The following is a 23092-nucleotide window of genomic DNA, read 5'->3' as shown; positions in this document are numbered from 1 at the left end:
AAAAAAGGCTTACATTTTACATGTGTAAACAGTCATCTTTCAAGTTCAATAGAACTACTTTAAAGAGTACACACTGATTCATTTTTTTCTAACATAGGTTTTTTTATAGTCCAAGAATTATGATTTTGGAGTAAGAATCATTAGAAAATTTTCAAAATCTGTAACAAAATGATGACTCGATCTTTAATATTAAATTCTTCCAATAGTCATCAATTAAAATACCACTATTTTTCTGTACAAACAACACAGAAATGCTATAGAATACAAATCAATATAAGTACCCATGAAAATATAAATATTACTTAATGGTATAACTTTAATAATTTTTTTTTCAAAATAAATTTAGTCAATAGTTTCTAGGACTTGGCCAGTCTCCACACAATCATATCTGAACTGAGCTGAGCTTCTGCTATTTTCAAAGCAATTTTTTGGTACAGGGCACCCTTCATTGTTTGGTTCATACTTCGCACACTCTCTTCCCGCTCATTCTGAAGCTTCTTTCTGAATTGCTGGATTCCTTCCTCAGTGTCCAGTAAAGAAGACAGAGGAGCATTATTGATGTTCTTGCCAGACTCATTCCTCCATGTCAAGCTGTTTTCAGCTTTAGTTTCTTTTAAGAAAAGGGAATTCTTCAAGGTGAGCATTTCCTTTTCCAGAGCCAGTGCTAAGTGTTCAGTAAGTACTCCTTTGCTTCCTGATCTCAGGAGTTTTACACTGCAGCTCGGAGGGAGAACTCTAGTAAGGCTGTGAAGGCACTGGAACAAGACAGTCAGATTTCTGTAAAACAAAATGATGGTGGTGTCAAAAAAAGTATACTCTGTAGTTTCCACCTATCACAGAACTATCCTAGCCAGATAAAAGATCAATCCAAACACAGGAATAAAAGATACAGAAAAGACCATCACAGCCCATACACATGAGGCGCAGTAACTATTAACAAAACAGGATCGAAAGTGAATAGTATGAAGTAAAATCACTTTTCAAAAGGAACCAAAAGTCTTGAGATTTAAAATTTTACTGATTGATTTCCTAAACATTTCAGCCTTTCCTCTTACATAGAGGAAATCAACTCCTAATTTGAGGAAAAGACTGAACCCCACTACAAAATACACTCTTACCAGTTACACATTTTCTTTTTTATTTTTTAGCTTGAACTCTTCAAAACAGCAACATTTGTCAAAATCCCAGAAATACTTTTTATGTTATAAGCTTTATCCAGCTAAGTCATAAATTGTGGCAGTATTACTAACTTGCTTAACCCAGCTTAGGAAATATTTGTCTAAGAATCTGCATAAGACAGGACATCAGTCAGACTCTACAGATTATTTCCTTTTCACTATAATGGTAGATAGGAAATAACTATAGCAGATACAGGTACAAAACGAGACTAGATTTATATTGCAATACTAAACTAAAAAATGACCTAGTGATAAATTTAAATTTAATTTAACTTGGAGTTTGTGGTTTGTTTTTTGTTTTAATATTAATATATAAATATTTAATATATAAAGGTTTTTTTAAATTAAGACACATTGAAGAAAAAATTTACAAATTGCACATTATACTAAGAATAATGTAAGAAAAAAATAATATAAAATTATGATGCAGCAAAATGAAGAGAAGGAATAGGAAATACCAAGCAGGTGTTAATGGAGACTAGACTTATTTGTAATTCAATGTTCCAGCTTAGACAAAATTAAACAACTCAGTTCAGGTTCTGCCATAATTCTGATCTGAAAACAGGTCTGATATTGATGAATGTTACCATAACATCATATTGGCAGCCTATTGGTTATGATTTTGGCTGCTGTTTATGGTACCAGCAAGAAACAGCATAAAGATAAAAAAGGGTGTATGGAAGATGAATATAAGCTATGCTTTTGAAGTGATTTTACCTGCAAAATATTGTTAGAACTCCTTCAAATGGATTTTTCAGGGCCCAATTAAAAATTGTACCATGGACATTTCCTGCTTTATGACAGAATATGTTGTCCTGGCATTCCTTAAATGGTGTGCACTCCATTTCTCCCAGTAACCATGAACTGACTGGAGTCAACGTGCAGTCACAAGACACAATCTGAAAGGAGAATCTGACAGACACTGCAAGGACAGCAAGTATATCTTCCATGGAACCTGCAAGAAAATACAGCAGAAAAAGGTATTTGAACTAAATAGTTTGATCATGTTGCATGCATTAAATTAACCTTGATTTTTTGGCTCATATTGCCAGTTTTTTTGTGAAGGATTTGCACCTGACTTCAGGCATTTTTGGGAATTTTCTTCTCACCTAAATTCGTATCCCTACTTCTGTCAAGCAAAACAGTTGATTAATGGAGCACCACCAGTAGAATGAAAGCTCTTAAGATAAACATTGCCTTGCCAAAAGAAGACTATTAATAGCCTGTGATAATAAGATAACATGTTGGCTTTAGCAGTGACACAGCATTAAAGCAAGAAAAATTAAAATTCATTGCAAACAATAAAAAGGATATTTCATTACCTGAGCAAAAGCCCAGTTCAAAATCAATTTAATCAGGAATATTGAAAGAAATTAAAATAAATTATCTTAATATATGTGTAGATGAGGAAGAGCTTCAATTACTTTGGTATTATTTAAGAGGTAGTAGTATGTCAGAAAAAAACTTCTGTATCTAATTACAGTATCTTATTTATAGGAAAAAACATAGGCTTCAGCATTCTGTACTCAAACTTATCTTCAAAATCATCCTTTCCAGATACCCTTCATCACCAATGCTAGCAAAACCTTACAGCAACTCACTAAACATTTTTTTCCATTTTGAAAAATGTTCCATCTCCTATTTCACCCAGCTTTAATTCCCAAAAAGTCTGTGCAGTTTGTGTTCAGAGAGAAACTTAGCTTGGCACCACCTAGAGTAAACAGAAGAATTAAATATATATATTTATAAATCTAAAGTATATAAATCTATTTACCTGTACAGTAACTATTATCCCTTAGCAACTTTATTGAATATCTGTCATTTGAAATATCTTCCAGACTTAACAAAATTTTCCCACAGAGTACAGTAATCTTTTTGCTCTGCTGTACACCATCATTCTGATTGTTTTGCTTCCTGGCATGCAGAAGAACTACACAGCACACACGATGAAATGCCAGCAGTGGGGAAAGGCTGGTGACAGCAGTGACTGTCTTTGCTCCATCCAACTGAATCCTTGAAGATCTCTTAGGAAATTCTTTTTTCAGATCATTGTTGCTATGCAAGTCCAATTTCATCTTTTTTGGAGGAGGTTCAATTTGACTTGAGGAGACTGCCAATGCTGAGAAGGCTTTGTTCAGCTTAATGATTTTACTTTGACACTTGATAATTGGAGAAATTGAAGAGAAGTCTTGATCCGTCACTAAAGATAAACTGACATCACTCAGTGACCTGTAAAAATCCATACAATATGACTGCACTCCCAGTTCACATTTTTGCCTTCTGACAAATAACCACAACTCTGCAGACATACATAGACATTTAAGACATAAATTCTGATGCTATTCCAGATTTTAAGTCATAGACTTTGCGAAGACACTAAGTGCTTCACATGACTGTTTCATTTAAACTCTTTTGTATAAACATTTTTCAAAATGGGAACTGAATTTTTGAAGCGCTTCTAGGAGTTAGATGCCTCATTTCAACCAAAAGAATTTGGATGTTTAATTCTGCCAGAAAAAGCTGAAAAGTCTACGTAACCTATAAAAATACTCTATGACATTTATGGATTATTTTTTTAAATCTTTAAAAAAATTCTTTTTAATAAAAAACTGCAGAAAATATCAATTCTGTCCTTTTGAGGACTAGAAGCTCTTCTGATACTCTACATTTCTATAGATATTCAAACAAAATTGAATGTAGAGTAAAATAAAAGGCTTAAGATACTATTACCTTGAACATGCAGCAATTTCCTGAAATTTATGAAGTACTTTATTTATTCAACACAGGGCTCTTTCAATGAATTCCTAATATTACTGTTCCAGATCCTCTCTCAATGAATATATTATTCTGTCAATCAACTCAATCTCAAGATGTCACTGACATTTGACAGTCTTATGAATGTCTAATTTTCTTTATAGAGAAGTATCACCACCTCATAAATCAATCTATGATATCACTATAATCTTGCATTAGTAGGAAGCACAAAAATATTCAATACAGAATTACTGTGTGGGGGTTGGAGATAAAGCAAGTCCTTTTCCCCACAAACACAGGTTGTTGTACACAGTACTGAACTGGAGCTCAGAAGACCCAGGCTCTGCTGCTGGCCTGCCAGGTAACCTTGGACAAATGGCTTCTCCACAGATCTTTTCTCAACTGTAAAAATGGGGGAGAGGACTAGATTGCTGCTGGTTTTTAAAATCTGCTGAAGATTTCTGAAGTTATAAAGGAATGAAGCATTTCACTTTAAAAAAAACCAAAAAAAAAAACAAAGGCATCATCATCAAAGCTAAAAGAACAAACACTAAAAAGGCAAAAAACAATCTTTTGCCTCAGTGGCTCTTAAGAGAGGCTGTCAAGAGGATGAGGTCAACTTTCTTGTTAAGTTACAGCAATCTGGCAGTTGAGAAAGAATATAGCCACGGCTCCAGCAGATTGGCCAGAGGGCCTAACAGGTCAGCTCCCTCACAGCCACCTGAATGATTTTTAGTGGCATCAATAGTCTTTGAGCTCAGCCTAACACAGCCTCAGCTACACTGCCTGTGGGAACATGGGTCAAAAGAGAAGTTCTGACTCCACCAAAGTTTACATTACACAATACCTGCTGTAATTTTTTATTTTATGTATCCTCTTTTTTCACAGTGTTTCAACTTAGTTCCCTCTCTGTAAGGGAAAATGACATAAGTAGTATTTACAACTAGAACTGAGTAACTAAAATAAATAGAATAAACAAATAATTTAAAAAATAATAAGAAAACCAACAAAATAATTTTGAAGGTTTAAGTATTGAATGGTTGATTGTTCCACATGATTTACACGAAAGACAAGCTTTGCAAGCATGTTAATTAGGTACTTGACTAGAAGAGTTCAATTCAAAAGCTAAGTATTTATTAGTTGGTAAGAGAATTTAATATATTTTCTTTTGTGCTTCTTGAAGCAAATCAATTAGGAATGGCAAGTAGCTAACAGTAAAGCATCAGGAACTAAGCTAAGACAGACTTTTATTTACAACACATACTGATGTCAGCATTGCTATGTCAACATGGACTATAAAGAGCCATAATTTTTGTCAAAGAAAACTCTTTTGTAAAAAGTCTCGAGTAATGTTGCAATTATACTCACATAACTGATTTCTGGCTGTATAATGTATTTTTCTGCACAGTGCTAGAGAACAAGCAACCAGTAGCAGGAATACTGACAAAGACACATTTGAAACACTTTATATGCACATGTTCAAAATAAGAAAGTTCAAATTTACTGCAGAGCTTAACCTACATATTCATTTTCTATAAAACTACCAATAAAATTATTGGATAAGTGTATATACTCACAAACAAAATGATTCAGTTAGTTTTACTCCAACTACCAGGCTGTCACCCACAACACGCTGCCACAATTCCTCTGTGAAGTGCTCTGGGACTTCAGACGCCGGTGATGTCTCTTTACTAAGAGAATCAGGAGGACTTTCTACATCATCCCAGAGAGAGACAAGGCCTTCCTTACAGAAAAATTTATTTTAGATAAATTAAGCAGAGATTTTGGTTCTTTTTATACTGCATTACTTTGTGTTTTACCACAAGTGACTGCTGGAAGAGCTTCTAAGATACATAAAATGAAAGATATATATAAACTACATATAGTTTATTCTCTACAATAACTAGAATTGAATTTTCTTAAAACACATTATATCATCATGTATCATTATTCTCTCTTTGTAAACATCATATGTCAAAATCTTGACCTGTCATACAATTAATTGTCCAAAGATTTAAGGTGCTAGAATTTATATTATTGCATTTAATTGCTCAATACTTTGCTGTGCAAACCCAGAAAACTTGCAAGATGTCACAACAGTAACCAAAAGAGATCAACTCCATTTAAATTAAATTAGGTTTCTTTTGAGCAATGTATTAAAATAAGATTTTCCCAACCTCCATTACCTTCTCAGCCCACAGTTCACTCTGCCCCCACTATAAAATCAATTTTGCTCACATAGTTCTATGACAATTCCCTTTTTGTAACATGTGATATTACAGATATTCAATATCTAGGCAACTGTGGCAATTAGAACTGTACTCTCCCCTCATGTTTGTCACTAACTCTGTCAGAGGTTACTCCTCCATACCACTCAGTTGTCAGGAGGTATTGTGCACAATAATTTCAAGTAGAAACAACTGAATTTACTCCTAACTACATATATTGGCAAGTTAAGAAAACGAACCGGACTTAAATAGCAGATTGATGAGTTTTGATAGTGGCAACCCCTACAGGCAAAAGGGGTAAGTGGTTGATGGCAGCACCCTCTACAAGTGGCTTGGCAGAATTCAGAAGTGACCTGGCCCATCTCCTGCATTTTACCTCTTTTGAGTTTGGTAGAATATGGGTTCTTTCTTCAACAAGATCTCTTAATGCTCTGCAAGACTCAAGAATAACCCTCTTTTGGAGTCCTAAATGCTGCTGCAGCTCTCGAACAGAAGTCCAACCAGCCTGTAAAAGATAATCATTAGACTACTGCACATAAGATATTAAAGCTATCAAAATATCTTTTCAGCTTTCCATTTTTATGCAAGAATCACAAATAACATTTCTAAAAAAGGTTCAAGTCAGGCTACTCTGCTGTTAAAATATGAATCTCAGAATCCTGGTCTTTCGATATTAAACCTAGAGTTACATATAAATATTAAGGTAAACTTAATCAAATTACATAGATATTCAGCTACATTTCTGTATATATATTTCTGAATTGTATCTTTCATTATTAATCTTGCTTCACTTTTTCATGGATAGCATTTTCATCTTCTTCTCAAGATTTGTATTGATTATTGGTCAAATAAATATATTGAAGAGTTGACAGATATACAAGCAGACACACACATTGGCTGTGTCTCTGTTAAACAAAACACAATGAAAAAATCCCCCAAAAAACCAACCAAGGCAAACCAACCAAAAAAAACCACCAAACAAGTAATAAAGAAAAAAAAATCATTCCAGCTTGCCAGGTTTTAAGAAAACTCCTCAAAAGTATTATCTGGAAAGGAACATCCTGATAAGTCCAATGCTTTCAAGGAGAGAACTCAACCCTGAAATGCAAAACCAAATTTCCATCTTCCCCATCCCCTTAGAAAACCCCACCAAACAAATAACACACATAAATCCATTATAAGCCTGAATAAAAAAGCAGTTCTTGAAAGTGATTTCCTCTGCTCAAGCTGCAATGGCAAAGGACCTTTAGACCAACAGCGCCCTCATGAAGTTTTGCAAAAAAAATGTCACCTATCCAACCTAAGGATCCTGGTGAATCTAAGCACCAGATTCCAAGCAATAATCCAGTGCCAGACTTTACTCAAGAGATGAAAATGAAGAGTTAAGAATGAAGATGAGTCTACAATACCTTCCTAATTTAGGTCATCAGAACACTAAGCCATCATTTACTCCCATTGGAGCCAACTCCTGAATAAACAATTGAGAACCAGAAAGCAAATGGGGAAGCACAGATGTGGAAGCACATTCACTGCTGTATGCTTGCTGACCAATCTGGCTTTTGCAAGCCCTTTTTCCTCCTAAAGCAACACAAGAAAAGGACCTGAATTCCACCACATAACAAACTCAAGACTGAATTGTGTCCCCCGCTGTCACAAGTGACAGGCACATCCTTTCTGCTGTATGCCAAGATGCACTGCACTACAAGCATCAGCAGGAGTTTTGTGCTGTGAAACTAAGAAAATAAAACTAGATCACCTTAGAAAATAAACATGGCCCTAGCAGACTAGGGCCAAAGACAATGGAGCTGTGAGTAAATCCAGGATTAATAGTCCTTACAAAACTGTCAAGTAATGGGGGGATAGAACAGAGCAGTGGACATAAAGGCACTGCTTTATTTCTGCTAAAACAATCAACTAAAACCATGATAAACCCTCTAACCTCAGCTGTTGCAATGTAACTGCAGTAGTCTGCCAAAGGATATCATCTTCAGAAGATATCAAAACACATGTTAAAGTAAAAAAAAACTGCAAAGGAGGAAAGGCTGGATTCAGGCCCAAAATAGTGTATACGAAATAAACATAGCACAATTCAAAATTGCTCAAGCTGATCTATTTTTCAATTTCACTGCCTGCAAAATGCAGTTTTTATATTTTATGGCGTATAACTTAAACACAACTTAATTATACAGTGGACTATAATTAATTCCTGTCAAAGTTCTCATGTGGTTAAGAAAACAGCTGTGCAGATATGAAACAAGGGTTAAGCAACAAGGATGCAAAAGGGCTGCATCTGCTGTTTTATCGTGCTGTAAAACACAAGATTCCATGGAGACTGTGAAAACTTGATTTGATTGCAAATTTCTAGAATACCTGAATTTTGATGATAAATATCAAGAGGCACCACTTCAAGACTAAATCTCTGAAAATTCCCAAGCTAAGCAGAACTCATGCAGCATTGCTTCAAAACAAGCATCCTTGAAATTCAATTATACATCAGATTATAAAAGCCAGCAAGAGTACTTCACTGAGCAGCAAATATAATACAGAACAATGGGGATTTCAACAAGGAAGCAAGAGTGAGGTTAAAAAGAAATATCTGCACCTACTTCCAAATTCATCAGCTTCACAACTTCAAAAATTTACAGCATTAAAACACAGTAATTTTCCAACTGCTTACAATGCTTGTGCTAACATGTGGCTTTGAAAATTAGAGATTAAAAAGATCTAAAAGCACAGAAATATAAGGTCTTAGGAAGGATTCTGTGTCTGTAAGAACTATATCAGCACATGACAGATAAAATATCCAACCACTGGCTTGTTTCCAGCAGAACCAGTAGCCAGTGAAAACCAGATAATTAATTTCATCCTGACAAGATTCACAGAGCTGTACAGCTGGAAGCCAGTTGGTATATTGAAAGAACAAAGTTATGGAACATAGAATGTACAGCTATCAATGGCAGGGTGGACAACCTCATTAGATTTGTGGAAGGAGTAGCCAATAAGAGACAGAAACTAATTTCTGTTTTGTAGAAGAGGAAAGTAATGTAATGAGTAGGGCAAAAAGGCTGCAGTGAAGTCAGTTTTAAAATATGACTGTCCAAAAAGAAAAAAATGCAGAGACAGAAAAAGATGCATTTGGAAGGAAGACTGCACTTCTGCATGTTAAAGCAGAAGCCAGTAGGCCTCTAACAAGCAAACTTTAAAAAAGTAGGATTGGAAGGGACCTCAAGAGGTCCTCAAAATTAATCTAGCTTCTATTTTCTAGTCTTCTACGAGGAAAAACCATTTTGTCCACTGTTCTTCAAACATCTATCTTTTGAAAGATGCACTTTAGATATCTTGTTTGTCATTAAAACTAGAAAACTCTTTTCTTTTTCAGTCTTTTCCTAATATGTCCTCCTTTTATTTATTTATTGACTGGTTAACTATTGCCAATTCATTTGCTTCACTTTTAAAGGCTAGAAATAAAACTGCCACAATACCCTACTTAGTTTTCACTAATTCTCAAGTGACAGGAATAATTACCTCATAGCTCATCTTTAAAGTACCCTTAGCAAATTAACAATAGCCTCATATCATTGACTCAGTATGAGAGTTGTGTTCTCCCCTAAAGCTTTTTTGTTCTTAAATAATCTTCCTATTTGTCAATTATTACCCATTTGGTATAGGCTAATATACACACGGCAAAAGCACTCACACTGGTGAGTATGTTGGGTGGGAAACTCCCAAGTTTCCCCCAGTTTGTTTTATAAATTATTTTAGTTAAAAGAAGGATACATTCTAGCTTTATCTACAGTACATCTCAAAATTATCCTTGTAAAACCACTAGTAACAGGACCATGAACATCAGAAGGTGGTGAAATAACCACCGTCACCAATTTGTGCACATGCACTCACTGGGAACCTGCCACTACATGACCTGAAAGTTATGTATGTAACGGTGACCAAAAGAAGTAAACATTCCAATTTTTTTAAGCTGGTATTTAAACATGAGTAAAATGACTGCTAAGGAGCTCTGATAAGATAGCTTCAGCATTATCTCAAACTTTTAATTAAAATTAAGTTAGACCACTACAATTACCTAAATGCGCTCATAACAACCGAGAGAAACAACTGAAACACAGCCTGCTACTGATTCAAGAATAAATACTTAACCACGTTGACCTTTTCCCTGAACCACTTCTTCAATAATAACAGTATCATTAGCCTCACCCTCTAGATAACGCAATGATACAGAACAGTAATTTACAGAAAACAGGGAGGCAGAACTGTTGAGTACAAACCTGCAATCTTGTTTCAAGGGCTCGGACAGTAAGCAAACCATTTTCTTGCAATCCTTCTGCAGCAGGAACATCATGTTTATAATTGATATCACTCTGAAAGAAAAAAAAAAAAAACAAAACCAAAACCCTGAATGAATTAAAAAGCTCTGAAAGTAAGGTACAGGCTATTACACAGCATTATAAAAATCTGGGAGAAAATACAGCAAGCCAGTAGAATCACACTGTCTTCTAAAAGAAAAATCCTATTTTCTGAAAGCAATTAGAATTTGAGAGTACATAATGGAAAGACCCAATTATGAGAAGATAATTAAAATGCACTATGGCCTTAATTAAATTAAGGGTTCTTAGCCAAAAGGTAACCATTGTGGCAAAACTATTATGTATGTAAAGCATTTTCAGCTGCATTAATTTCCCAACAGAATGTTGATACAATCACAGAAGCAAAATAACATCTTCAGATAATTTAAGATTACAGCAGGGGATATTGTATTCAAACTTCAGGGCATTTCACAGCACACATCCAATTTCATTTTGAATCAATACTTTAATGATTTGTTGAGGTTTTCTTAATTTAGTAAGCACAGACTGAGTAGCTGAGAAAAGGCAAGCTCAACTTACTGCATAGCTGACCTCCCCAAGATCTGTTATTTTGAATGTACTTAATAAGTCTGTATTGGAGTCATCCTTAAAAAGCAGTAACAGCTGCTCACTTCCAGAGCCAATAAAATCATCCACCAGAACACATTTCACTTTTTGCCATTTGGAAGCCACCTACAGTAAAAGAGGTTTTAAAACACATTTATTAGAATAAATCTTGTATTTGAGACCTCATTTTGGTGAAGCTTGCTTTCCATTAAGAGAGCCTATTCAGTTGTGTGAAATACAATAATATTTAGAAGTTTCAAGCTCTCACTCTCACCCCATCAATTAGAGCCTAGGTAACTCTGGGAAAAATTAGCCATTTCTCTTTAAAGATCACTTTCCAGATTACAAGCTGCAGAGAAGATGACAACTTTTCAGTGTATTCGAACAGCTGAATGTTGTAACATTTATTTAGAAGCAGTAATACTTGAAGATCAGTTAAAGGCACAGTACCTTTGATATTGAGAAATATCTCTGTTTCACAATAGACTTAACTATGTTTGAAAGTTAAAGACAAATTTTTATAATAATGACAGCAACAAATAGTACAAATTTTTATTTCCTGACTTATAAAAGTCTTCCTGTCAGACTCCTACAAAACCCTAGCAGAAACTTTGTCTCTCCTAATTTTTAGAAACAGTAGCAAGGCCTTTTCCTGTCATTTTCATAAAACAACATTTTCTAGGAACAACTTTTTGTTATTAGGAATTAAGGCTCAAAAATGCTTTGGTGTTCTAATGAGTAGTTTATACTTTCCAATGATATGAGGTTACTTCTAACACAAATCATCCAGGCACATTCGTAACTGCCTTACAACTTCAAGTTTTCACACTACTGCAGTTTTCAATTAGCAACAAAAGCTTTGGTCAGATTCATAAATGTATTACTAAGCGAGAGAGTACCATCTTCATTTTAAGATATATATGCAAGCAAAGGAAGCAAAACAACATCATACTTTAGACAGGTTATTTTATCAGCAGCAACAATAATAAACAAGAAATCTAAAGAACTTAAACATGCAGGGTTTTAGTTGCAGGACATACAATAAGACAATATATACAAAAAAGACCGCAGTAAAATGGAGCTTAAAGCCACTGGAGTTTAAAGCCACTAGTACCTGTAAGCTGTCTCTCCTCTGTATAACACAGCTATTTCCAGAGGCAAAAGACACAGCAAATAGCAAATCATTGCTGCTGGTTAGAGCTGGTTTTACTGAACATGGCTTTTCATAAGGAAGCTCACAAACACCTTTAGGGGTACCATTTTGGAACCAAATAAGCTGGTTCTTGTGGGTTATGGCAACAAGTGATATTCGGAGTTGTTTTCTCAATCTCTCGCTCCTGCAGACGTAGACAGAAGATACCACTCTGCTGTAAGCATGAGGCATGAAGCACGTGACAGTCAGAAATTTTTGTGATTGAATTGCATATCCGAAGAACTCGCTACCCCAGATGGCTCTGTCTGAAACAGAAAATCCATCTGAGTCTTCAGTCTCTGGCAGGCAAGCAGTTCTTATCCCTAAGACAACAGTGCCTTCACCCACAATTTCACCTGTCCACACTACAGAAGAAAGATGAACAGGAGCACTTTGAACCACGCAGGTGTTGGAAGAGATGTAGAAGAGCTTGTTGGCATGTCTCCACAACAACGATGGGCCAGCAAACAACCTGATGTCTTCTTTCAGCTCATAATCCAATTTAAAATAAAAGGATGGCTCAAATTGGTTTGAACTGTGAAGCAACAATAAAAAGTATTTGATGCTGTTCCGTTTCTTCTTCTTCATCAAAATGCAGGGAAGAATAATCCCTGTTCTGGAATCTGTTGTGCAGCTACAACAAATAATTTCAATTTTTGAGTGACTGGCTCCCATGCTGAATACTCCAGAAGATTTCTGAACAAACAGCTTAGTGTCTCTGTTGAACGCCATCCTTCTGACACATAAATTCATTGCTTTATCATCTGCTTCCTTTGCATGCTTTGGTTTTGTCAACTGAAATACAAGGACTTCACCATTGTAGGACAGGAATTGATCCTGCTCACTCAGAAACATCTTGATATATCTTTATGTGTATTCCTCTACAAGAAAACCATGTGTCCCTGTTTCTGTCAGGCTTATTTCTTTGTGGAAATTTTACCCCTTCTGGACACTTTCCATCTACAAAAAGCAAATAAGAAAAAAAATTAAATTGTTTTGGGACAAGCTGAACTAAGCTTTAAGAATAACTATGCATTGCAAAGCAATAACACAGAAAAATTTGAGAGTGAGGCCAGTATGTGCTTTAACCTCACAGATTAATAATGAAGTTAAACAACTTTGCACTGAGACATTTAACTAACAGAAACATTTCATAAATGTTTCTTTACCAATGTATGAATTCTCTGGTTATCAACAGCTGCACAGTGTAACATAAATTGATAGAAACCAAGCCACACACTCACAATTTGTGTGATGGCATTGAAGAAACCACAAATATACTGAGCAGACTGGAAAGTAACGGTGCTTTGAATTCTGAAATTAAAGAGCCTTCTCTCGGGCGCAGTGCTTATTAATAGCTATAATTTATTTTTTGTTAAAACTATAAGGCCTCGAAGGAGAAAGTTCTCTGAGGAACCATACAGTCATTTGGCGGCCAAGTAGACTCCCTCCCTCTCTCCCTCCTCGCCCAGAGAAGGCCCCGGGGACCCCGAGGGAACCGCAGCCGTCTCACCAAGTTTCACTCAACTTGCAGGGTCCGCAGCGACGCCCCTGGCCCGGCTCAGGCCGCGATACCGCCCGCTCCCGCACAGAGACCGGGCACAGACACGGGCAGGGGCCGTGCCGCGGTTCCCGGCGGGGCAGTGCCGCGGTTCCCGGCCGGACGGGCCGCTCAGGCGGGGCCGTGCCGCGGTTCCCGGCGGGGCAGTGCCGCGGTTCCCGGCCGGACGGGCCGCTCAGGCGGGGCCGTGCCGCGGTTCCCAGCGGGGCGGTGCCGCGGTTCCCGGCCGGCGGGGCCGTTCCGGAGCTCCCGCCGCGGGGAGCATGACGGGAGCGCGGGCGGGGCGGGGGCGGGGCCATCGCTAGGGGCGGGCCCGGGCGGGGCCTGCCGGGCCCCGCTCTCCCTGAGGCTCCGCCCCCCGGGCGCCGCTCCATCCCCTTTTCCCGCCGCTCCTCGCGCTACCGGAGCCGCCTCAGTGCGGGCGGCGCGGGCGGACCCGCTGGATCATGGCTGAGGTGAGTCCCTGCGCCCCTGCCCCCTCGCTGCTGCCTTCCTGCCCGCCCGCCTGCCGGGTGTTCTCTCCCCTGCAGCCACTGTCTGCAGCCGCTCGGGGTTGGTGGTCTGGCAGGACGGGTGGCCGGGCCCTGGCGTACAGGTGAGGGTCTGGGGCTCTATGGAGCCCCGGCCTTTCCCTTCCTTTCACGGCCCTTCTGTTCCTTGTTTTCTTTCAGCAGCGACAGGATAAGGGGGCGTTGATAAGCGAGACCCGGCGGCGTTTCGAGGCGGAGTACCTGCCAGGTGAGCTGCGAGCGGTGGGTGCGGGCTCTGGGGCTTGTCCACTGTCGCTTTTCCTCTCGGGGCGCCAGGTATCCTGCTTTCCCAGGTCTGGGAGCGTCTGTGCCTTTTCACAGAATCATGTGGGTCGGAAAAGGCCTCCGAGATCATCGAGGCCAACCTGTGACTGAGCACCTGTCAGCCAGACCACGGCACTGAGTGCCACATCCAGTCTTTCCTTAAACATTTCCAGGGACGGTGACTCTGCCACCTCCCTGGGCAGCCCGTTCAAATATCTAATCACTCTTTTCTTAGGAATTTCTTCCTAATGTCCAACCTAAACTTGCCCTGGTGCAGTTAGGGTGTCTGAATCCATGGAAGGGTATGATGCACGCAGGTTTCTGTGCTGGCTCTCGGTGCTGGGTCACTGTCTTGTGCTACAGGATATGCTGGGGCAAAGCTCTTGGTCCTTCTCTCTTGCAGGCGTGTTTGGTTGGCTGGGGAGTGTGGCCTGGGACATTGCTGGGCTTGGTGTTCTTTGGGCATAAAACATGCCAGGGAAGGGGGAATGGAGGCATTCTGACCTCACTGAGTTTGTCAAAGGAAGAGTTGTTTTTCTGGAGTAACTTGTACTTGAAATTCATGCAGGCCATAATTAAAATCATGCTGCATGTCCAACTCGGTTCTTAAGCGCAGGTGCATTTAAATTTGTAAATGAAGGCTGGGAGATGCTGGGGATGCCTAGGGGAGAGGGAAGACTGGGGTAAGCCTAGAGTGGTTTCTTTCTATTTCAAGGTTGATTTGCATTGCTTATGTTGGAGGAATGTAGAGCTTGCTAACAACTGCAGTAAACAGTGTGTTTCATTGTAACTATCTAGAGACTTTCTACTAAAAACATGCTTCTATGCAATTTTTAGTGCAAATACAGTAAAAGTCCAGTAGTTGTGTTGCCTGCATCTCCTTTAATAGGAATCTGAATTCTGCAAACAAATGCCTCGCTTTGATGTCTCTGATCAGAATTATTGAGGTTACCTTTCTATCTATCACTTTAATGTAAGGGTTATGTGCTTCTTCATTGTAGTGAGCTGGAACATGCTTTTGGACAACTTTGAAGATCTTGTGGGTGGTACAACTTTGTTTCATATGGCTGCTCTGCTAACTTTCATAAAGGAGACTATTTTGGCCTTGGTTAGAAACTATCTTTATTTCTGATGACAAAATTTTTTAGAAAGTCTTAAAATAGAGAGAGCTTATTTTGCTATTTGATATTTTGAAGTGAATAAAGATATCTTTGTAAAACTGAGGCTTGAATGAATGGAGGCTCATCTTAAATTCTAATTTTTTTGCCTCTTAATGTTTTCAATTATCATATATTTTCATATGGTAGGTGATTCCACATGCTTTGTATTCTATTATCTCAGAGTCACACTCATAAATAATTATTTCAGAAAGCCTAGGTCTGCTCTAGGAGAGTGGTTGTGGAAAAAGGGTATTACTCTTTCAGTTGATCTACTGCTTAAAATCTTGGAATTCCACGAGCTTCTCTAGTTGCAATGATGTCTCTCTGGGGCTGGTTAATACAGCCATTAAATAACTGAATACTGTTGCAAGGTAAGCTGTAATCCTATTTGCAGTATTTTGAACACTTTTTCTTAGCAAGCCCATTTTTGGGTCATGGTTTTAGGCTGTTGGCCCTTTCAAGAAAATAGGATTAAGACTTTTTTTGTGTTTGTGTTAAGATTCTGACACAAATTTAGGAATGCCACAAGCAAATTAATGTTCTCATGACCACAATCAAGAGTGAAAACCACAGGATTTTAATTTTGTACTGGTCTATCAGCTTTTACTGTGTGTGTTCTAAAACATATTATTTTATGCTTCTTAATCAAAAGAATGTGGGGCTGCATGTATGCGAACACAGCAAGACCTGTGACTTTGGGATGTAAAGGTACAAATGATTGCTTCATACCCAGGAATTTTAGTCTGCTTTCAAAACTAAGGGCACTATCAGGGTACACTGAGAAGCTGATCCTTCCTGTGAAGTTTAGTGTGGTCATAGAATTGTGGGCCACTACAGAGCAAACTTTATTCTGTTTACAGGTGAACTGCAGGTGTTAAAGTTGGAGAAAAGTTTTCAAGCAGTGGTTTTTGTTGTTTTTTTTTTTTTTCTGGAGGTTGCAGCTGCCATTGTTTTGTTTTCCCTCTGGGGAAAACAATGTAACTGGTTATTCTAGGAGCACAGTAATTCTGATCATCAAAGATGAAGTGATTCTTCCATATTCTGTAACTCATAGTTACTAGTTTCCCTTCTGCCCCTCCTCATGCAGGAAGATTTGGTAATGGTCAAAAATGCTATGATGTCCTTACAGTAATGTTTACTTTTGTTATGAAATGAAAATTTAGAGGTTCTTTGAAATCCTACTTTTTCATTGAAATGATTTATTGGCAGAATACAATTTTTAGATTAAAGTAAAATCTACAAAAATATATAGCTGATTCAGAAAAGTCTAATATTCCAGCATGTATTATAATTATTATTACAATAAGATGTCGTGGTCTTGATAACTTTCAAGGTTTGGTGGGAAAAGTTCTGTTCAGCAATTGAAAGCACCATAAATCTGTTTTTTTGAATTATACATTTTTTTTTCATTTATGTGACCAAATCAGAAGATGCTTTTGATAGTCAGATACAGTGTGAAAGTGGCAGAGAACCATACTGGTTCGTTTTCCTAAAATTTGTAGGAGAATTTTCTTGCTGAATTTATTCAGCTAATTTGGCCATTGAAGTGTTCTAGAAGGAAAGCTTGACCACTGTTGGATCTTATCTGCAAAACAGTATTTATTATTAACTGAAATCTTGTGGTGGTTTTTTCTTTTTCTCTTCAATTAACTTTCTAGCTGTGTTCTAAAGACAACTTCAGTTCTTATGAGGAATGTATGTCCCAATAATGGAACCCTTGTACTTAAAGGTTTATCTCCAATAGTGTCCCTGTTATTCCAATAGACTGGCAAACACTGTCTGATGTGGTAGGCAGACAGCACTTTGTCTTCACTGGTTTTGGGCCTAATTTTTGTTTTGCCTGTTTAGATTCTTTGTGAGAGTTGGTGACGTAAATGATTTTACTGGTGAAAGGAACAATGAAAACAAAAGATTTTTTTTTTCTAGCACTGACTGGCACTAACAATGTTTTCTAGCAAACAAGCATGGTTTTTTCTACAGTGAATTTCCATTCCTTAGAGGATTTCTAAAATTAGCTTTTATTTCTGGGCTATTACTTTCTATTTTAATGTTACAGTGGAAATTATTTATAATTAAGTCTTAGATTTTTTTCAGTAAGCTAGTTTTCTTCACATTTCCTTTTGTATATTAACTGTTTCTAATTGCCTGTTATTTCCTGGCCCTCCCCATTTACATCCATTTCCTTCTCCTTTAGGCAAATCTTAACTTTCAGAAAAGATTTTGCAAGAGAGATTTCCTATCCTTTCAATGTAAAGGATAAAATTTCACCATGACGTTCTTTAAGCCAGTAGCAAAGTGTTTTGTTAATCATATGGGTTGATTGCAAATAAATTTTTAGGCATCTGAGACACCCTTAAAAATCAGTGATAAGACTATTGTCGAAGACTCTTAGTGTTTTGCATACCTGCATGTCTTTTTATGCCCTGAAAAGTCTGTTTCCCCTGGTTCTTGGCTTTCAGGCTGAGACTGGTAGAAGGATAAGATGGGAAACGTACTTTCATGGAAAGCTGTGTAACGTTAACGATTGAGCTTTTTATTGAAAGCACTCTTTATTGTCACTGAGAGTGTTCAACTTTGCTAAAAGTTTATCTCAGTTTCTGGAGGCAGTTATTTTATTTGTCTATTGCTGCTTGAGGTTATTGAAATAATTCCTTATTGGATGGAAAGAGTGTTTGGTTTGTTTTTCATTTCTGTCCCTTTATGGCTACTGACCTTCTTAAATTGTTTCTAGTCTTGCTGATTTTCTCATGTAGCAACTGAAGGCACATACCTGAATTGTTGCAGTACTTAACTTAATGTTTGCCATCAACAGCCAATTAAAATGGGCTTCCTCCTTGTAGCCAAAGTCAGAGAAATAATTGTGACCATTTTAGACCAAGAAATCTTGGCTGGAATAGCTTTAAGATAGTAGTTAAATTGAGTCTCTTTGTGTAATGTAACACTTGACATACTTTTCTAAGTTGCTTTTTCCCTCTGCTTTGTACAATAAAGTTTTAGTGTTTATTCTCTATTAAAAGATAGGACTTGTTCTGCAACACTACTTTTCTAGGGAAGAGTTTTTTCTGAAGGGAGAGGTCATTCAGGTTTTTAATTCTGAACTTCTCTGGATTAATTTAGTGTGTGACTCAGCTGTGCTGCCTGGTTTTGAGTCTTGTAATTAATCTTCTATATTCCTGCTGAATATTCTCAAATTTTATTATTTTTCCTAAAGCATGAACACTAGAAGAAAACAGCAGCACAGCAGTGTTCTCCTGGTAATCACAGAATAGGTCAAGTTGGAAGGAGCCATAGTGGCTTGTCTGGTCCAGCCTGTTCAAGCAGGGTCATCCTGGAGCACAGGGCACAGGTTTGCATGCAGACAGTCCTTGGATGACTCCACACCCTCTCTGGGCAATCTGTTGCAGGGCTCAGTCACACAGTGAAGAAGTTCTCCATCATACTCAGGAGGAACTCCCTGAGCATCAGTCTTTGCCATTGCCTCTTGCCCTGTTGCTGGGCAGCACTGAGAAGAGCCTGGGCCCATCCTCTGACACCTCCCTGCAGATAATGACAGACATTGATGAGGTCTCCTCTCAGTCATCTCTTCTCAAGGCTGAACAGGCCCAGCTCTCTCAGCCTGCTCTTGTAAGAGAGGTGCTTCAGTCCCTTAATCATCTTTGCAGCCCTCCACTGACCTGCTCCAGGGGCTCCTGGCATGGTAACTAGATGGCAGTGAAGAAAAGAGTAATGTAAAGAGAAGGGATTTTAGAATTTGTGCCTCAGAAAACTTAATGAAATCTTCTAGTGAAAGTACTGCAGTGAAATTTGTGTGCATTTAGTTTTGTGTAATTCTGCAGTTGTTTTCAGAGGTATTCTCTGGTGTTCTAGAAGATCCTTTATGTTGAAACATGGTAATTAAATGATAGCGTTTCACTGGAAGCCTCTCAGCTTGAAGAAGACAACTTTTACAAGGGCAGAATGTGCTCATGGAAAGAACAGAAATCTTCCCTAAACCAAAAAAAAAAAAAAAAAAAGAAGTAAAAAAAGTAGAAGACAAGTAATGTAAGAAGTTGCTGTTCAACCAGCTTTTGTCTTCTTTCAGTCTTTTTTCTTGACCTCAAATGCCCAATGAGAAATTGAAAGTGACTTTAACCAGCTATTTTCAAAATAAGGTTAAATACCCAGTCAGTTTTGCTCACTCAAATTTTCCTGAAAAGCTTTCAGATAAAGGAATAAAGAGGGTTAATAATGACCACATCTCCTTGCTACTGTCACTCTCTTATGTGTAATTTATATTTTGGCAGATTATGCTTTTTATTGCCTTTTTGGATCTGAATCTTGCTTAATTTCTACAGTTTCCTGGGTCAATTGTGGCATCCCAGTTTTGCCTCTTCCATGGGCTGTGGAGCTATTCTATGATACAGAAATGTTTGTGTGTCTTGGACTGAGGGAACAACCAGGTTTCCAAGCCCCTGGACTATGAAATGCTACACAAAAGTCTGGCACTGCTGCTACACATGTGATTTTCAGTAACTCTTTCTTGAACAGAAGTATCTGGTAGTGCTGTTCCTTGTGTTACCTTTGGGGTGAGTGATGTGTGTTCCAAATACCTTATGAAATTCTGTTCATTATGGACTCAGAGAGGTCTCTCATCCTCGGCTGAGGGTGACTAAACTTAAGTGTCTCAGTTGTCCTAGTGGCAGTCCTGCAAGTGTGAAGAAGCAAGCACCTAATTTTCCTTTGAGAAAAGCATCAGTATATGTGTGCAGGTATCTAAATGGGTAGGCTTGGAGATTGTCTGAGGTAAGTTACTTCTGTTTATAGTTCCACCTGAATTTCCGTATGGGTGCCCCTAAAATATTTTTTCTTTTTTGGCCTCTTAGTTGTTGTACAGGATGTATTTAAATTTTTTTGAGAATCCCAAAGGTCTTATTTTATTTCAACTAATTCTCATTTATCTGTAGAAGTTTCTAATAATACAGTAACTGCACTCAAGTGTTCCATGAGTGATTTAAAATTAGAAACATTCTGATTATTTCACAGTATGTTTTGAAAACAAGTTTCCAGATGTCTGTAGAATTATGTGGCATATAGAGATTTGAAGAGGAATTCCTCCTCTGAACTGACACATTTTCAATCACTGGGTTCTTGGAAGGACTCCATCAATTTTATATTATTCTACTTTTTGTGTGTGACATAAAACACCTTTATTTTGGATTCACATTCTCATTCTAAATTTTACTTATTTTGTAGCAAGAATTGGATCAAGCAAGTAAAAGTCATACAGTATTCAGTACTTAGTACTGTTGTTCTGTAACCTGATTCAAATACTGGCGTTCTGCAAGTGCTTGTGGATGCAGAACTTGAATAGTTGTTTCCCCTGGTTTTAGTGTATATTGTAGCATATATGTAAATTCAGATTACATGTGTCTTGTTGAGAACTTAGTTACAGAAGAGAAGGAAAGATCTTTTTCAGCTATCCTAATCACTGAATGCAGCTTGCTTTCCATTGATGTTGGAAGTTTGGATTAAACATTTTCTCCGTTTCACTTTCATTTTCTTAAAATACTTACAAAGTTAAATGTCTATGTTCTTAAATGTCTATGTTCTCTAAGTTCAGAGTTTGGGAAAACTTCTTAGTGGCTGAGAAATGTGTTCTGAGATTTGTTCCATGTAATGGTATGCCAATAGTTTTAAATTACAGCTTGATACAAGGTGCACAATTCTCTAATTTTGACAGTTGTGCTCTCAGACAGATACTGAAAGCTAAGAGAGCCTCAAAAAGTGGTGTGAAATGTTATCCTGTTAGTTTTTACCTGGTGGTGAGTTTTCTCTTTAATTACAAAGTACCCTAATCCCTTACTTATATGAGATACACGTGGGACTGATCTCAACAAAGTACTTGGCTGATTAACTGCAGTCAGTCATAGCTGGAAGCCAGTGAGTGTTAGAGATTATTAAACCAAGGTGAAGTAGTTAACTTGAAATTAAGTACTGTTAGCTTTTCTCTTGCTAAATCATTGGGGGGAAATACAAATTTCAAATGAGCACTTGAGACTGCTGAGACAGAATTTCACTGCCAGGATTTTTGCAATTCATCTGTGGTTCCTCTAGAGCCACAGAGAAGTTAAACATTTCAGTTTGGTGCTGAGTGATCACTTCACTGGGCTTAGCCAGAATGTAGGAAGTCAGCTGTCCAGTGCAAGTATGGAAATGATGAGAAAAGGAACTTCAGTAGTTAAAAAGATTTTAATGGATTAGAGGCTTTTGGGCAGAGAAGAAAGTAGGGGACTAAGATTAAGGAAAGTGGGATTAAATTCTAGGGTTATCTAAGGAACAAAGTAGTGGAATGGGATTAAAGGAAGGAGAAATTTGAAGCCTAATGAAGAAGGGAACATGATAGATGATGTATGTGAGAAGTCAGATGTGAAGAGATGCATTGCAGAGTGCAACTACAATTTAGTGAATGGATACATTTAAATTGATATATTCTTGCAGTTATATTGACTAATTTATAACAGGAAACAATATAAATTGAAAACAAGTAAAATAGATCATATTTTTGCATGTAGGCCAGTAAAACAACAAATATTAGCAGAATTTAGTGGTGTCTTTTTTTTAACTCCTTCTTCAGAGTTGTCTGACTGAAATACACATTGCCAAGCCATTCCATCACAATTCTAGATAGTTGTAAATGGGTCTGAAAGCAGTTTGTTATTGACAGAGGAACTGTTCTTTCCAGTATGTGAAAATTACATCTGTTTTATTAATAGTCTTAATTTTTTCCATGACAATCATGAATTTAAGTGAATAGTTTAAGAGGTTATGGTTTTTTAGTAGTTAGCAGAGATGTGTATCAGTGTCTCTTGCTTTCAGAAGCCTGTTTCTATTATGGGCTCTTGATTTACAGTCTATTTTTACCAATTTCTCAGACAGAGGATCATTGATTTAAAAACAGAGCTTTTGTTTAAGTGTATCTACAGTAGAAATAGGTCCACTTAGCATTTGTGTTTTACTTTCCTGTTTAAAAATAAAAAAACTCAGAGCAGCAGCAAATCTTATTTCATCTGAAGTATTACCAAAAGCATGTAAGCCTGTTACCGTGTTGCTAATGTGATACAAGAAGCCTTGGGGGCTTCTGTGCAACTCTAGAGTTTTGTGTAGTTTTTATTGGGTAGGGTAACAATTTATAACAAGCGTAAACTGTAATTTTTTTAAAGAAAACAATTTTGTTTAATGCAATTATGTATAGTTCATGTTCAAATCCATGAATTTTGTATTTGTTGTCAGACATTTTATGGTCTAACATGCTGATACC

The 23092-nt window shown here is 37.5% G+C and overlaps 2 protein-coding genes across 3 annotated transcripts in view; one reads left to right on the top strand and one right to left on the bottom strand.

The window, feature by feature from the left end:
* Positions 1 to 296: 296 nt before the first annotated feature.
* On the bottom strand, positions 297 to 13912 carry FANCB (FA complementation group B). The gene is made up of 9 exons (XM_053936570.1): positions 13794 to 13912; positions 12203 to 13240; positions 11062 to 11214; positions 10444 to 10536; positions 6537 to 6665; positions 5510 to 5676; positions 2953 to 3407; positions 1896 to 2133; positions 297 to 777 (listed from the first exon to the last, which is right to left on the bottom strand). Exons 2-9 carry the CDS (start codon positions 13133 to 13135, stop codon positions 357 to 359), a joined length of 2589 nt encoding a protein of 862 aa, XP_053792545.1. The 5' UTR covers positions 13136 to 13240; positions 13794 to 13912; the 3' UTR covers positions 297 to 356.
* Positions 13913 to 14208: 296 nt separating this feature from the next.
* The window catches only part of MOSPD2 (motile sperm domain containing 2), a 32100-nt gene continuing 23216 nt past the window's right edge, over positions 14209 to 23092 (top strand). Inside the window, exons 1-2 of one of the 2 annotated variants that reach the window (XM_053935838.1) lie at positions 14209 to 14296; positions 14513 to 14579. In XM_053935838.1, the coding sequence (XP_053791813.1) occupies positions 14288 to 14296; positions 14513 to 14579 (76 nt within the window). In that variant the 5' untranslated portion in view covers positions 14209 to 14287. The remainder of the gene's footprint in view (positions 14297 to 14512; positions 14580 to 23092) is intronic. The other variant, XM_053935840.1, reaches the window with a different exon arrangement.

Source organism: Vidua chalybeata, chromosome 2, assembly GCF_026979565.1.
Source record: "Vidua chalybeata isolate OUT-0048 chromosome 2, bVidCha1 merged haplotype, whole genome shotgun sequence".
Classification (NCBI taxonomy): domain Eukaryota; kingdom Metazoa; phylum Chordata; class Aves; order Passeriformes; family Viduidae; genus Vidua; species Vidua chalybeata.
This window is presented reverse-complemented; position numbering and strand designations above follow the sequence as displayed.